Source organism: Alligator mississippiensis, chromosome 1, assembly GCF_030867095.1.
Source record: "Alligator mississippiensis isolate rAllMis1 chromosome 1, rAllMis1, whole genome shotgun sequence".
In the NCBI taxonomy this organism is placed as follows: domain Eukaryota; kingdom Metazoa; phylum Chordata; order Crocodylia; family Alligatoridae; genus Alligator; species Alligator mississippiensis.
In genome coordinates, this window is record NC_081824.1 from 196,369,719 (window position 1) to 196,385,283 (window position 15,565).

The 15,565-nt window shown below is 43.8% G+C and overlaps 1 protein-coding gene across 2 annotated transcripts in view; it reads left to right on the top strand.

The window, feature by feature from the left end:
• DYNC2LI1 (dynein cytoplasmic 2 light intermediate chain 1) overlaps positions 1 to 15,565 on the top strand; it is a 35,727-nt gene that overhangs the window by 15,823 nt on the left and 4,339 nt on the right. For both annotated transcript variants that reach the window (XM_019483261.1, XM_006274199.3), the window contains 4 exons: positions 70 to 146; positions 918 to 988; positions 1,990 to 2,087; positions 10,364 to 10,456. In XM_019483261.1, coding sequence (XP_019338806.1) covers positions 70 to 146; positions 918 to 988; positions 1,990 to 2,087; positions 10,364 to 10,456 — 339 coding nt within the window. The remainder of the gene's footprint in view (positions 1 to 69; positions 147 to 917; positions 989 to 1,989; positions 2,088 to 10,363; positions 10,457 to 15,565) is intronic.

The following is a 15,565-nucleotide window of genomic DNA, read 5'->3' on the forward strand; positions in this document are numbered from 1 at the left end:
AAGTGTAATTTGTTCAAAGTTCTGTTACAGAACAGAATAACATGTACTTTATTCCTTGATTTCTTATAGTTTACAGGCAAACCTGATACCCTTCTTCTGAAAGCACGTATTCTTATTAATCATTTGGCCTTTGGCTTTGACAGAAGGTAACATAATTACAATCTTTTATCTTATTTTATTTATTGAGAGTTTTGAGTACAGAGTTTGAGTATTTCTAAAGGCTTTTTCAAAACATTGGGCACCTATACATGAGCAGCAAGGCTGCTCCAACGTGCTGTAATTACAGTGACTATTATGGACTGCCTGTAATTACACTGCATCGGAGCAGCCAATTAATCGAGTATGTTAAATACCACGCTTCAGCAGCCTCCAGTGTCTCATGTATCAGCATTCCTGCATTTAAAAATGGCAGCAGGGGTACTTTATGTAAAGCTGGTTCGCCATTTTTAAGCACTCAGTACACTTTAATTAGAGCGGCTCTCAGAGCCACTCTAATTAAAGTGCCCCCCACCGATCCCAGAGCACATGTATAAACACCTTATATTTTGACCCCAAATATCATCAAAATATATTTTCTCTAAAGATACCATCTGCGTAAGAGTTCTACTTTGGATTCTTTCTCCTAGGTCTTGGCTGCTTGGCCCAGAACAAATAAAACTTCCCACATTCTTAATCTTTCCCAACCATGCAGTTGGTCCAATAAAAGCAATGAAAGGTATCCCCCACAAAAATCATTGCCTCTCACATTTTTAAAGACTTTTGGTTCTTAAGGGGAATAGTAATAGATAGGAACAATTTTTTTAGGTGTATATGTACTTGGAACCAAATGTGAAGCTCACCTTTGTCTGATAGGGTAATTATTTGATGGGCAGTTGATTACTAATATTAATTTGGTTTCTTTTCTTTTATCTGCTTAGCAAATCCGTATCAGTGGATCAAAATAAACCACTGTTTATCCCAGCAGGATTAGATTCTCTAAGTCAAATAGGTTAGTGAACTTCTTCTCCAACAGTTTTGTTATTCATAGCTTTTTGAAATTAGAGGAAATAAGTTCACACCAGATTTAAAATGCTAATTAACCATAAGTGATTTAACTCAGGAAGTGCATGACAACAAAGAGGCAAACAATTTTGTAAATTTAAAAGAAAAAGTCAACATTTAAATTACTAAACATAGATTCATAGATTCTGCTGTTATACTAGTTAAGATGAACAATATAGGTTACCATGTTAACCTGATTCCAATACGACTTTGACTTTAAGTTGACCCCCTCAAATAATTAAATTATTTACATGGAAAATTATAAATATGTTTATGATTTTCCTTGTATATAATATAATTATTGGAGGATCATCTTAAATTCATCCCCTTTCCTCCCCACTGCTGTAGTGGGGAAAGCAACAATGGGGGGCGGATGGTCTGACCCTTGCTTCCCCTTCCACTTGCCCCATGCTGCCACCTTCTCCCCTTCAAGCCACCTGCCCTCCTGCTGCCTGCCTCCCACCCTGCTACCAATGATGCTTGCCCTCTGCAGTGGCTCTGGTTCTGGCTCTGGCCAAGGGGTGGGGATGGTAACAGCACCCGCTCTAGCACCAGCCTAGGGCAGGCAGTGGCTCTGACCCTGGGCCAGTTGGGGCTGGACCTGACTATACTTCAGACTGATATTCAAATTCAAAGCAAGGTTTTTTTCCTGCCCATGTTGCATGGGGGTAAAAGCCTCATCTTGGATTTGAGTAAATACAGTATTTGTTCTAATAATTCTAGATTATAAATTGATAAGTAGCTCAAGTCCAAAAGAAGAAAACGCACTATATAATCACATGTGATAGCCTCAAAATAGAGGATTTACATTTTCTTCAGGCTCATTCTCTATGAAATCTATGAACTCCACCACACTAAATTAGATGGACTGAAGCAGAACATACTATAGCAATTCATTTTGTTAGGACAGCATGCTGATAACATTCTGTATCATGATGTAATCTTTAGGACCACCACCTGCCTCAGACAGTGATATTGGAAAACTATATGCTCATACACCATTGGATTTGTGGAAGAAAGTATATGAAAAAACATTTCCACCTATGGTATGTATTTTATTTCTATAGCACAATTACTAGGGCTGTATGAAGCTTCAGGTCTTTTTTTGTTTCAAAGGAGATTTGGCCCAATTTAGCAGCCAAATCTCTGAATCCAAATCGAATTGGGAGACCAGTAAAAAGGTGCGAATCGATTCAGAAAAGATTTGGAGAGCTTTGCAGATTTGGGCAGTCCCTGCTCGCTGCTGCAGGGAGCTGGACCTGGACTCTATGCTGGTAAGTGGTGGGGGAGAGCTGGAGGAGGGAACCATGGGGGGAACCCTGCCAGGCCCCATCCCCTGCCTGCTCCTCCAGCCCCCCTGAGTGCCCCTCGACCCCCACCCACTCTCCTAACCCCCCCCCCCATGGCTTCCCTACCTGGCCCCAGCTCCTGGTTCTTTAAAAAAAAAACCCTTGCACTCACTGGCTGCTGCCAGGTTGGGGGGCGATCCCCACTGCCCCCCACTGCTCCATGCTGCCTGGGGGCCTCTGCCACGAGCCCCCATTCCCTGCCTGCTCTCCTTGCCCTGTCAATGATTGCCCCACCTGGCCCCAGCTCCCTGCTCTTTAAAAAAAAAAGGAAAAAGTCCTGCACTCGCTGGCTGCTGCAACAGCCTCAGGGCTTCTGGGGGCTTGTGGCAGAGCCCCCCACCCACACAGCATGGGGCAGTGGGGGGAAGTGGGGATTCCCCCCTACCACCACCTAGCAGGAGCTGGTGAGTGTGGAGCTTTTATTTATTTATTTTTAAGATCTGATGCTGGGGCTGGGTGGGGCAGCCATGGAGGTGGTTGGGAGAGCCGGCAGGGGATGTGGGCTCATGGCAGAGCCCCCCCCATGCAGCATGGGGCAGTGGGAATTGCCCCCCGCCTGGCAGCAACCAGTGAGTAGGGTTTTTTGTTTGTTTGTTTTTTTAAAGAGCCAGGACGCTGGGGCTGGGAGAGCAGGTGGGGGGTGGAGGCTAGTGACAGAGCCCCCCAAGCAGTAGGGGACAGCAGGGATTGCTCTCCCCTGCCTGGCAGCAGCCGGTGAGTGCTGGGCTTTTTTTTTTTTAAAGAGCCTGGAGCTGGGGCTGGGAGCCATTGACAGGGTGGGGAGAGCGGACGGGGATGAGGCCTGTTTAATTTGGAGATTCAACTGATTCGGTGGCAGCCAAATCTCTGAAACAGATGCAGCCAAATTGATTTGGGACAGTGATTCAAATCACCGAATCTAATCGCCGTTCCCCGAATCAGCCAAATCTGAGTCCGAAGTGAATACTAGCTGGTTTGCACAGGCCTAACACTTACTCTCCTTATTCAGAACAAATAGATAATCTGCAGATTTTAGAGACAGTTCAGTATGGTTGACTAAACCATTGCCTTTCAGTTCAGGCTAAATGCTGGCAAATCAATTTCTCCAAACTACTTTACTTTGCAACTTTAAATTTTATTTGCTTTTATAAAGTAATGATTGAATTTAGCATTTAAGTCTTTGTTCTCCTCAGCTGAGGTATAAACAGAGTACTGACATATTAATCCTCTGGTTTCTCCAGACAGCACTGCTGAAGTAGCTCCCTCTGCACCCTACCAGAGCAATCAAGGGACATCTTTGCACATGCTCCAGGGGCAGGGGTGGGGGTGAGGATGGAGCACTTTAGTTAGAGTGGCTCTGAGAGAATGATGATCATTCTCCCAAGCCTCACTCGATTAATTGAGCCTGTTCCGACATGCTGTAATTATATTGCATTGGAGCAGTGTCTCTGCATGTCTACAGGCACCCGAGAAGCCCTGCAAGCCTTAAGTCAAATTCAAGAGTTGCTCTAGGCAGTTTTTTCAGGAGCTTCACAGTGAAGCCTTTGTTGTACTGCTGTGCCACCAGCCCAGATTTTAATAGGAATGAGGCTTGAGAGAATGATCATTCTATCATGGCTTGCATCTTTTAGTCAAATCAACATGCCAGGGCCTTATTTCTGATCCAAAGTAGCAACTGTGCCATGGGAAGTGTCAACCAGGAAAATGGGGATTTCCAAGCAGATGAGAATCCTTCATTGACCTGTGAGCGCACGTGTGCCTTCAACCTAGCACTGTGCTGGAAAACCACTAATCTTTGTTCCACCCTCTTACTTGCCCATCACACCTTGATAGTTTAATTCCATTAAGAAGGTTTGATGGCTCTTCAGGCAAAGATCCGTCTGGCAGGGTCCCAAGTCTTCTGCAGGGCTCCACCTCCTCTACACCCTGCCCCTTTCCTCTCAGGCTGGTGGTGGAAAATCCCTGTTGGGGATGCCTAACATTTTTACATGGAATATATAGTGTAATTGCATATTAAGTATCTTTATTTTATGGAGTGGGGATGCCTAGCAAAGCCCCCTCTCGGGGTTCTGTCAAGTTGTTTAGTCTGTTGCTCACTGGTCCTTGTTTCTCCTCTGATCAAATCCCTCTCTGGTATTAAGTTGTCAGGTTATCTGTGAGCAGCACTTTCTTTTCATTTTCCTTCACTTCTTGCGTGTCTTCCCTCATGGAACTCAGAATTCCTATAACTAGTCCTCAGGTCCTCAGATCAACTTATTTATTCTTTCAGCCTTTCCTTGGCCTTACTTCAGGCTTTACAAACTGAATTTCTTTGGAGACGCTAAGGTACAGGCTTTAAGACCATGCTTAATCATAAATTAACCCCTTTGTACTTCTTCCCAGTTGCCATTTATTTGCACCAATAAAGTAAATCATGGTGTATTTCTTAATCACAGCCTCCAGTTCATTCAAACTTAAATCACTCTTGCTTCTTGCACATTTTCATAATTCAGTTAGGCTGTACCAATCAGTCCTGCACTCTTCTTTTCTTTTCCTTGGGTTTACTGGGCAAATCCCTCCTTTGCCCTCACTCACCTCGACTTCCCTCCAACGCATGCTAGTCTCATCGGGTCCATCCTCTCCCCCACTCTACCAATCTCCACTGGCTGTCCTGGAAATGTCTCCCGCCTTTACCCATCTCTAGGGTTGCCAGAGTGACCCACACTGCCCTGCCGTCTGCTTTTACTTATCTCTCCTGGAGGATAAGTCTGATCCTCACTTGTGGCTCATCTGGGTCCCAAGGTTTGGCTGCCTGGGTCCTCTTCTTCCCCGGTCCATACAGCTCTCAGCTCTGCTGCGTTTTTCCTGCTCCAGGGAATGCCAAATGACAATCCTCTGTTTGGCATCGTCTTTAAACTGCCTGGTCCACCTTCGAGGCCAATCAGTGCAGGCTCCCTGGGACATGTTGTCTCATGCCCCTGGAGCCTACCTTTTTCTCCTGGACCCATCCCGTGTTGATTTTGCTGGCTTCAAGGTCCACAGCAGGGGCTTGACTCCAGCCTTTTCTGCAGAACCATTTACACTTATTCGGGGCACTGAAAGAAAATTTAATTCAATAGGATTTATTCATTAGCTTCAACAGTGTTTGAGAGTGGAGAAAAGTTTCAGGTTCAGATATGGATCCATATGTCAGTCCATTTTATTCATCCATATGTCTTTCCATGTCATTCCATTCAAAATGTCAGGGACGTAAGGCCTCAAAGTTGCTGAAGATGCTAAAACCTCATAAAAGTAACATGCTGGGATTTTGGAAACTGTTCCTGGAAGAAAATGGGGTTCACTTTCTGGTCTCTGGTGCAGCTGGAAATCAGAAAGTATCTGAATTTTCCTCTGAATAGAAGAAAATTTGCAAAATGTTTTCCATTTCTCTGTGGATGTATCTTTTTGTAATAAGATTTTATTGGGTTGGTTCCCAAATAGTTCCTTAAATTATAAAGCTCACCTTATGTGGAGAGATTTCTATTTCTGCCTATTATGTTAATAATTATAATTCTGTTTTATCTTTTCTCCTTCTCCATTTCTGTAACTCACTGCTTCCTACTTTATTTTTGTTCTGAATGAGGAGAGATGCTGTACAGCAGAATAAGAAAAATCTTGCCCAATAATTTTCTCTGTCCTAGCAGTTTATCTCCTCATTCAGCCCACCATGTTGTACTGGTAAATGACTAGAATGCAGTATGTAACAATCAGAATTTTTATCAAACAGGAGACTTAAATGTAGATTCATAGATTCATAGATGTTAGGGTTGGAAGGGACCTCAATAGATCATCGAGTCCGACCCCCTGCATAGGCAGGATAGAGTGCTGGGTCTAGATGATCCCAGCTATATGGTTATCTAACCTCCTCTTGAAGACCCCCAGGGTAGGGGAGAGCACCACCTCCCTTGGGAGCCCGTTCCAGACCTTGGCCACTCGAACTGTGAAGAAGTTCCTCCTAATGTCCAATCTAAATCTGCTCTCTGCTAGCTTGTGGCCATTATTTCTTGTAACCCCCGGGGGTGCCTTGGTGAATAAATACTCACCAATTCCCTTCTGTGCCCCCATGATGAACTTATAGGCAGCCACAAGGTCGCCTCTCAACCTTCTCTTGCGGAGGCTGAAAAGGTCCAGTTTCTCTAGTCTCTCGTCATAGGGCTTGGTCTGCAGGCCCTTAACCATATGAGTGGCCCTTCTCTGGACCCTCTCCAGGTTATCCGCATCCCTCTTGAATTGTGGCGCCCAGAATTGCACACAGTACTCCAACTGCGGTCTGACCAGCGCCTGATAGAGGGGAAGTATCACCTCCCTGGACCTATTCGTCATGCATCTGCTGATGCACGATAAAGTGCCATTGGCTTTTCTGATGGCTTCATCACACTGCCGACTCATGTTCATCTTAGAGTCCGCTAGGACTCCAAGATCCCTTTCCACTTCCGTGCCACCCAGCAGGTCATTCCCTAGGCTGTAGGTGTGCTGGACATTTTTCCTCCCTAGGTGCAGCACTTTGCATTTCTCCTTGTTGAACTGCATCCTGTTGTTTTCTGCCCACTTGTCTAACCTGTCCAGGTCTGCTTGCAGCTGTTCCCTGCCCTCCGGCATGTCCACTTCTCCCCATAGCTTTGTGTCATCTGCAGACTTAGACAGAGTACATTTCACTCCCTCGTCCAAGTCGCTGATGAAGACATTAAAGAGTATCGGTCCAAGGACCGAGCCCTGCGGGACCCCACTGCCCACACCCTTCCAGGTCGAAGCCGACCCATCCACCACGACTCTCTGGGTGCGACCCTCCAGCCAATTCACCACCCACCGGACTTTGTAGTCATCCAAGTCACAGCCTCTTAACTTGTTCACCAGTATGGGGTGGGATACCGTATGGAAGGCCTTCCTGAAGTCTAAGTATACGACATCCACCCCTCCTCCTGTGTCCAGGCGTTTCGTAACCTGGTCATAAAAAGAGACTAGAGTTGTCTTCCAGTTAGTTAACATAATTTCAGACTGTTGTCTGAAAGTTAATAATTTGTTGCTAGAGTGCTTGCACATCTTATAAACGTTTAGTACTAAGACATATAACAACAGAGGACATGAAACTGAATTGAAAGGGGGAGGTTATACCTATTTGTTATGGTTGAGGAAAGAAGCTGCTAGCAAAAATATTACAGATAAAATTTTAATTCTTAAACATATTTATTATTTTTCTATCCATTTTATTGTTTGTTTTTGCTAGTAGCATATTTTCTCATTTGCTCAAAAGGTACTCTTTTAAATAGCTAAACAATGTACACAATTTTAGTTTATTTGGTTTCTACCATAAATGTGATATTTTCATAAGTGCATGTGACAGGACAGTTTCCTACCAGCATTTGCTGAAGACACTTACTGATTGAAAGCCACTAAAAACATGCTGGTTGTTTAGGGATGCACATTTGAATGGGTCTTTGTAGGAAGTGAATAGGTTAAGGGACAATTGGTGAAGACAGGAGGTTGTCATAACTAGTAGTAGTCAAAAAGGATAAACAAAAGAGACAGTAAAATACAAATGCTTGTCCAAACTTCAGACAAGTATTTCAAGGTTACGTAGTTTCCACAGTTTTTGTACTCTAATCTACTCAGTCCAGATCTCAAGTTATCTTCCCCTACTCCAGACAAGCTGGAACTATGCATATAGGTCCATACATAAGTGAAGGTGCAAACATGTTGTCCTTATGCCTTCATAAATTTTTTATGGCAGCACAGGTTGTGAGCAAACAGATATTCTAGCACTCCAAATGCCCAAAAATGTTGCTGCAGGCAAAGGTAATCATAGTTTGGCGCCCTTAAGTCAGGGAATGTCTGTTTGCTTATTGCATACTGCAGAAATTAGATTGCCACACCTTGGCACGCATCTGTCAGCGGGGGAACCTGCTTGGGAGTTCACCTGCTTGCAGACACGCACTGTGAGAATGCCCTACAGGGGTTCCTGCTGCACTTCAACCAGGGGATTCCTGTGGCATCTCACTGCTGCACCCCGATCTGGGGCACCGCCTAGGCAATTGCTCTTCAGGATTGATATCCAAGCACAGCAGGGGCCTGACCCAGCAGGACAACAGTTCCAGGCAACGTCTGCCAGTGAAGCAATCATCTGGTCTGGGACGCATCCCAACACAACTGATCCTGCTCCAAAGATAATGGCTGTTTATATCCTCAGTCATTAAAAGAGGAATGGAGAGGCTGATAAGATTTATTCTGTTTGAGAAGGATTAAAGAATGAAATACAGGGAGTTTCAGTAGAGTCAAAATGTTTGGTGAAGGTATAGTTATTTAAACTTTTAGGATCCTTTGTCCAAACCTTTTTTCTGTTAGTTCTCAATGTAAATTACGAGACATAAAAAGAACTTAATGGATAAAACAAATTCAGTAATACCATGACAGTGCTCAAGATTTTCAGACTATAGGGAAAACCATATGGTACTATAGTGCAAGGCAGAAGCATGGGGACAGTTTGGATGAATATAACAAAGGACACTGAAAGTGTTATTGAAGAGGTTGTCATGTCACTTTTTGCACTTTGGGAGATGCACAACAAGCAGGCAAGTTTTGCAGTTTTTCACTTTCAGAGAAATGAGGCATGGAGTTAGATTAGTAATCAGCCCTCCTAAGAATGAAACTTTGGTAAGAATGAAGATCTTATTCATAGATTGTAGAGTCAGAAGAGACCACAATGGATCATCATGTCCAACCCCCTGCCCCTGGCAGGAAAGAGGACCGAGTTCAGATGACCCCAGCCAGGTGACTATCTAGCCTCCTCTTGAAGACCTCCAAGCTAGGTGATAGCACCACCTCTCTTGGAAGCCCATTCCAGATACTGGCCACCCTTACTGTGAAAAATTTCTTCCTAATATCTAACCTAAATCCACTCTCAACTAGTTTACACCTGTTATTCCTAGTTACTCCCTGGGGCACCTTAGTAAACAGCGCTTCCCCTATTCCCCGTTGACCTCCCCTAATAGATTTACAGGTGGCTGCAAGATCTCCCCTCAGCCGTCTCTTGTGAAGGCTGAAGAGATTCAGCTCTCTCAACCTCCCCTGCAGGGTCTATCACGAAGGCCACTAATCATGCGAGTGGCCCTCCTCTGGGCCCTCTCGAGATTCCCCGCGTCCCTCTTGAAGTGCGGCGCCCAAAACTGGACACAGTACTCCAACTGCAGCCTGACCAGTGCCGCATAGAGGAAGAGCATCACCTCCTTTGTTCTATTAGTCATGCACCTGCTAATGCACGACAAGGTGCGATTGGCCTTGTTGATGGCCTCATTACACTGCCGGCTCATGTTCATCTTGGAGTCAGTTATGACTCCAAGATCCCTCTCTGCCTCCGAGCTGCTGAGAAGGACACTCAACCTATAGGTGTGCTGGGGGTTCCTCATTCCCAGGTGGAATACCTTACATTTATCTTTATTAAATTGCATCGTATTTCTCTCTGCCCATTGGTCCAACCTGTCCAGGTTAGCCTGAATCTGCTCCCTGCCCTCCGGTGTACTAACTTTGCCCCATAACTTGGTATCATCAGCGAACTTGGAGAGGGTGCTCTCCACGCCCTCGTCCAAATTGCTGTTGAAGATATTGAATAATATTGGTCTGAGGACTGAATGCTGCAGGACCCCACTGCCCACCTCCCTCTAGGCCAAGAAGGAACCATCCACCACCACTCTTTGGGTGCGGTCCCTAAGCCAGTTGGCCACCCACCTGACCGTATAGGTGTCCACTCTGCAGTCTGCTAGCTTCCCAATGAGGATAGGGTGCAACAAACTTTGCTTCTTAAATTAACATGATCTATTTCTTTTTTCTTGTGATTGATGACAAATGCTCATTTTTAATGCATTTGCAAGAATAGTAGTATTTCTGTGAACACAGACCTTAAACTGATTACTGAATATTTTGCTGGAGCACTGAAAGAAACTTTGTGATATGCGATTCTTACACTTTTTTTTATTTGTTTTTAGAGAAACAGTGACCTAAAAGATTCCAAGGATCCTGCCCTGGATCCCCAGTATGCTGAGTATGAAATAGATGCAATGAGAACTCAGAAGAACCAGGTATATTATTTGTTGTTGATTGTTATAAGTGGTTGCATGAGGATTTACCAGGATGTCTGGTGCAGAGCAGTAGAAAGCAACTTTTTCCAGCAGCAGGCAGGAATGGCCCATCTCAGGTCTAAGGTGAGCTGGTGCTAGGACCCAACTGCTGGTGCAACCACCACCTCTGCCTTTCTCCCTTCCACCCAGCTGTGACATGGCACAGGAAAGTTCCCCACTGCCCAACCACCTGCTGTCAGTATGGTGCAACGTGGAGCAAGCAAAGTCCCTGCCACTGAGTTCCCACACTGCCAAAGGCCAGATCCAATGGCTTCATGGCTAGATCCAGCCCACAGGTCATAGATTGTTAACCCCCTGAGTTGGAGTGTATATTCCTAGAATCCTTTTGGTTTTAGGATCCTTGAAAAGCAGATTATATAAAAGATATAATACTACTGCTTGGCAGACTTTTTTCTTTCTTCAGTTCTGGTAACAACAAGCAACATTGGTCTTTTCCTAAATGGCTTTTATCTTGCACTTTATTTAGACAGTAAAAATGCATTCACCCTTTAGGCTTTATTCTAATAAAAATTTCTCAAACTCTGGATCAGTAGAGCAAATCCAGATATGGATAAGGATAGCAGCTCTACCATATTTTGGAGAAATGGGGAAGATTCATGGTTGGGTTTGTTGATCTCTTTTTGTTGGGAGGGATATGATTCAGCACAAAAAAAAATCATACTAAAACTGCACAATGTGTGTGGAAAAAAAAAGACTGAGCTGCTTAGTCTGATTTAAATGGGCTTGCCTTTTAAACATTCCAGGAAAACAGGAGTGTAAAGCAGGATTCTTGCCTACCTACACTTCCTAGTGTTTACTATAAGATGTGTGGCTAATAAAGGTATCACCAGTCACATTTTGATTAAAGACAGATCCCTCAGCATCCTCCTGATTTATTTATTTTTAAATATTTAACCAAGCTGATAACACTTAGTTTTACAATTGAAAGATTTCTGACTGGGCCTTTTCTGTGAGGGATGTTTGATTATGGATCTTTATTAGTCTGTCTGAGAGAGAGCTGTAAAACACAGGCAAAAGAAAATGGTTTCAGAGTTTGGATTTTTTACATTTCCATACTTTTTCCATTAAGTTCCTACCTGTAAAACAGAGGTGGGCAAAATACAGCCCACCAACTGACCAGATCTGGCCCACAGTTGCCCCTGCAGCACCCCACATGGGGCTGAGCTTCATCTGCTTCCTCCGGGGCAGTCCATGCCGTACTCTTGCCTGCACCCACAGGCCCAGGTCCCAACCAGTGCACACTGCTTCCAGTGGGTCTGTTCCCAGTGCTGCTCAGTGGGAGCCTCCTGGCTGAAGTTCTCCGCACAACCTCCCCTCCTGCCCACCCAGAGTAGCACAGCAGGGGCAAGAGCTGGAGGAGGAGCTGTCACTGGAGCCAAGGGGAGCAGAGCAGCTTCTGGCTGGCTGCAGTTACACCAGAAACAGCCCTGCCACAGGTCAGCAGGGCAGTTCTGCTCCTCTCGCCTCCAGTGACAGCTCTTCCTCCTGCTTTTGTCCCTGCTGAGCTGTTGTGGGCAGGCGAGAAGCTTCAGCTGGACAACTCCCTCTCAAGGCAAGGGGAGCAGAGCAGGACCCGGCCAGCCGCACTGGGAACAGCGCTGCCAGAATCTGTGCATTAGCTGGGGCCGAGCTGGTGGATGTAGGCTGGAGTGGTGCAAGCTGCCATAGGCGGGGCTTGGCCTGATGCAGAGCAGCAGCAGGCCTCACTGCCCGAGTGAACTCTGCTGCATGTGCCTCCCCCCCACATCCACAGGTGCCCTCTCCACACACCCCCGCCACGCACACAGGGTCTCATCCGCTCATCCCCCTCCCAAATACTGCTCCCTGCCCACCCAGAGCCCTATAAGGAGTTTTGGCGAGTTGTTAGGTGGTGGGGAGGGTGCTGACCCAGCCCATGACAGCTCATCAAAACTCTCTGTGTGGCCCTCAGACACAAATAAATGCCTACCCCTGCTGTCAAAGGTACTGGATTTTTGGACTGAAATTCTTCAGATGCAGAACTGGGAATTAGCAACGTAAGCTTCCCCACATTGTCCTACCCCTAATGCCATCAAGTCTAAGCCTTGATTTCTAGGAGCTACTTCAGAATAAAAAAAAAGAGGTCGTATTACATTTTTCCTATTCATTTCTCAGTACCTCTGGGTCTGCCAAAATGCTTGTGATTTGGGGTGGACCAATAAAGATTTTCTTGGCCGATACTGATAGCCGAAGATTCACAGAAGTTTATGGCTGGATTAACTAACCATATTAGCTGATGCTGATCCAATAACCGATATTTAGTAATAGTGAAAGGTATTTTAAAGTACTGACATAAATAAACCTTTTTCATTTGTTTGTTTTGCATTTATCACACACACACACACACACACACACACACACACACACACCCTCCTGCCTGCTCCAGCTGTTGACGAGGAAGGCAGTGACCATCTTATCCCATGCACGTTGCTCCCTCGCCCCTGGCTCCTACCTGCTCCCCACATAGCCTGTGCTGCCATCCCAGGCAGGCGGGGCAGACCCTTGCATGAACAGTGGTGCTGGGAGTGCTTGGAGCCCCAGAGCACACTGCTGCTTCAGTGCCGGCGGGCCCCACGCAGTCAAGCTCCTATGACCGCCAGGGAGAAGCCACTTTTGCAAAGGTGTCCAGTGCCTGCCAAAGTGAAATGTCCCTTGTGTGGCAACTTGTCTGTGAGCAGCCCAGCATCTCTGCAGCAGCCTCAGTGCTGTGGCAGCCCAACACCTCTGTGAGCAGACTCAGCACTCAGGCCCCTGCTGTGTGCATGGCATTGCCATGGCAGCAACAGCAGGAGCCAGTAATGGTCCCTTTGTTGCTGAGCATGGTGCCCTATGACTGTTCCCCGGCGCTCCCTCCCCCTCCCACTGCTTGTTGGGACCTGTAGTCAGCTGTGGACTCAGGCCAGTGATGGGGCATGGGGACCAGATTACATTCACTAGGGTGCTTCAGGCATCGGCTGTAATTATTGGCTACAATGACCAAAAAAAATGATAGTCAACAACATCATTTCTCCTTTTATTGGTGCCGATCCGATAGCCAGCTGGTATATCAGTGCACTTGTGATGATATAAAAACCCACCTTGCGACTTCTGAACTGAGACTACCAAGCTAATTTTCTGTAGATCACCAAACAACCATCAGATTAAAACAAATGTTGGTCTTTACAGAGATAAATCCAGCTCTGTATCCTTTCTAATATTTTAAGGCAAGCAGTCCCACATATCTTGAGGTTTATAAGAGCTAGGAAGATTAAGAATTGCGTATTTTTTCTGTTTGGAGAAGAGAAGATATCACTTGTGATTGTTTTTCTATAATACATTTTTAGGTTCTTATTTTGAAAATATTATCTGTAGCTTTGTTTATTATTTCATGAGAATTATTAATTGCTCAGGTGAAATGTGTTTCACATATTTCTTCTCTCATCTTTGTGTAGAAGTAGAGCAGGTTACTTGGTTCTGAGCATTTTTTTATAACCATGGTTTAAACCAATAGTCATAGCAGACCTTGGAAAGTTTGTGACTATAATAGCTGAAGAGGTCACACAGTTTTTTCAGCCCCCTCTGTTAAGATGAAAGGCAGTTTTGTAGAAATGCACTGCAACTAATCTGAAGTAGCTCCAAATTTACTGTTGCTAGCATGCCTGTAAAGATGAACCAATTGATTCCAGTATTACTGCCATAATAAGATTATCAGAGTTTTATCGTGTTTGTTTATTGCCCCAGAGTAACCTACAGTTATATATGCAAAAAACTTTCTGCCTTGGTTACATTAGGTTACTTAAGGTAATTAACCTACAGTTACCTTACCAAGGATATGCAGTTAAAACAAGCACTCTAAAAGCTGTGAAAATAAAGGAATTTAAAATATTCCCTGTGAATTATAAACTTATCACTTATATTTCATTAACTGACTAGTTTGATCTTTTGTGTATGTGTTATATTAATACTAATCTTTGACCTCTTTAAGAACTGAATATTTTTACATGGAATATATAGTGTAATTGGATATTAAATATCTTTATTTTACAGCTATATTGACCTTGTTTCCATAGATAATATCTTTATCTAGTAAAACTGGATACTGATAGGTTTTGATTAAATTATATAAAATTAAATTATGTGTTTTTAAACAAAAAGAATAATTTTAAGACCCTTTTCATTTCCAACTTTTTTTCTTGCAACCAGTACAAAAACAATCATTATTAAATAAGAAGTGATAGTAAAATTAACTATCTTTAAGTTCAGTTATTATAAGGTAACTACTACATGTGTGTTTTTTAAATGGAAACAACAAATGTATAATCTTTGAATTTATTTTGATCTTATGTGCAGTCAAATATCAGTATACATTTAAAAGAAAACAATGCCCTGGTTACCATCAGTTTTTAAATGTCACAGGATCTTCCATAATTATATGAGAATGTTTACTAGAAATCCTAATTTAAAAGCAAGATAGAAAATACTAGAGAAGTCTGATTTTCTTTCCTTTAGGTTCTTGTATTCCATAAATTAAGATAATTCTTTAAGTAGAGAGAGGAACATTTATGTAAAAATGACTTAGGGTGAAACCTAGTGCTTTGTATTTCAAGGAGTCATTTATGTATCGCGGCATATTTTTTCAATTTAAAAATGTTTTCAATTTATTTTCATTTTCATATAGTTACTTCAGATTATCTGTAATGACTGTGACACTTCGGACTCAAGGGGACAGTTTATTTCAATGTTCTTTAAAGTAATGTGCAAGTACAACATAATTTAGCAGGATTGTCTATCACTATGTTGGTAAAGTGCCTAGTGTACATAACATATTATGGTCAGGGTCTCTTGAAACTCTCTAATAAATTTATAGGCAGCCTGTGTAGTGACTTCTATAATTAAGTGTGCCTGTTGTTCCCTTTTATGAGACTGTAGTTTTGCCAAACTAACTGTTCTTTAAGTTGAGGATCCCACTGTAAGATATATCCCATACATGCAAGATTGGAGTAGTAATGTCCAGTACAGCTCCACGTTCTCTTAGGCATCCTTATTATTATG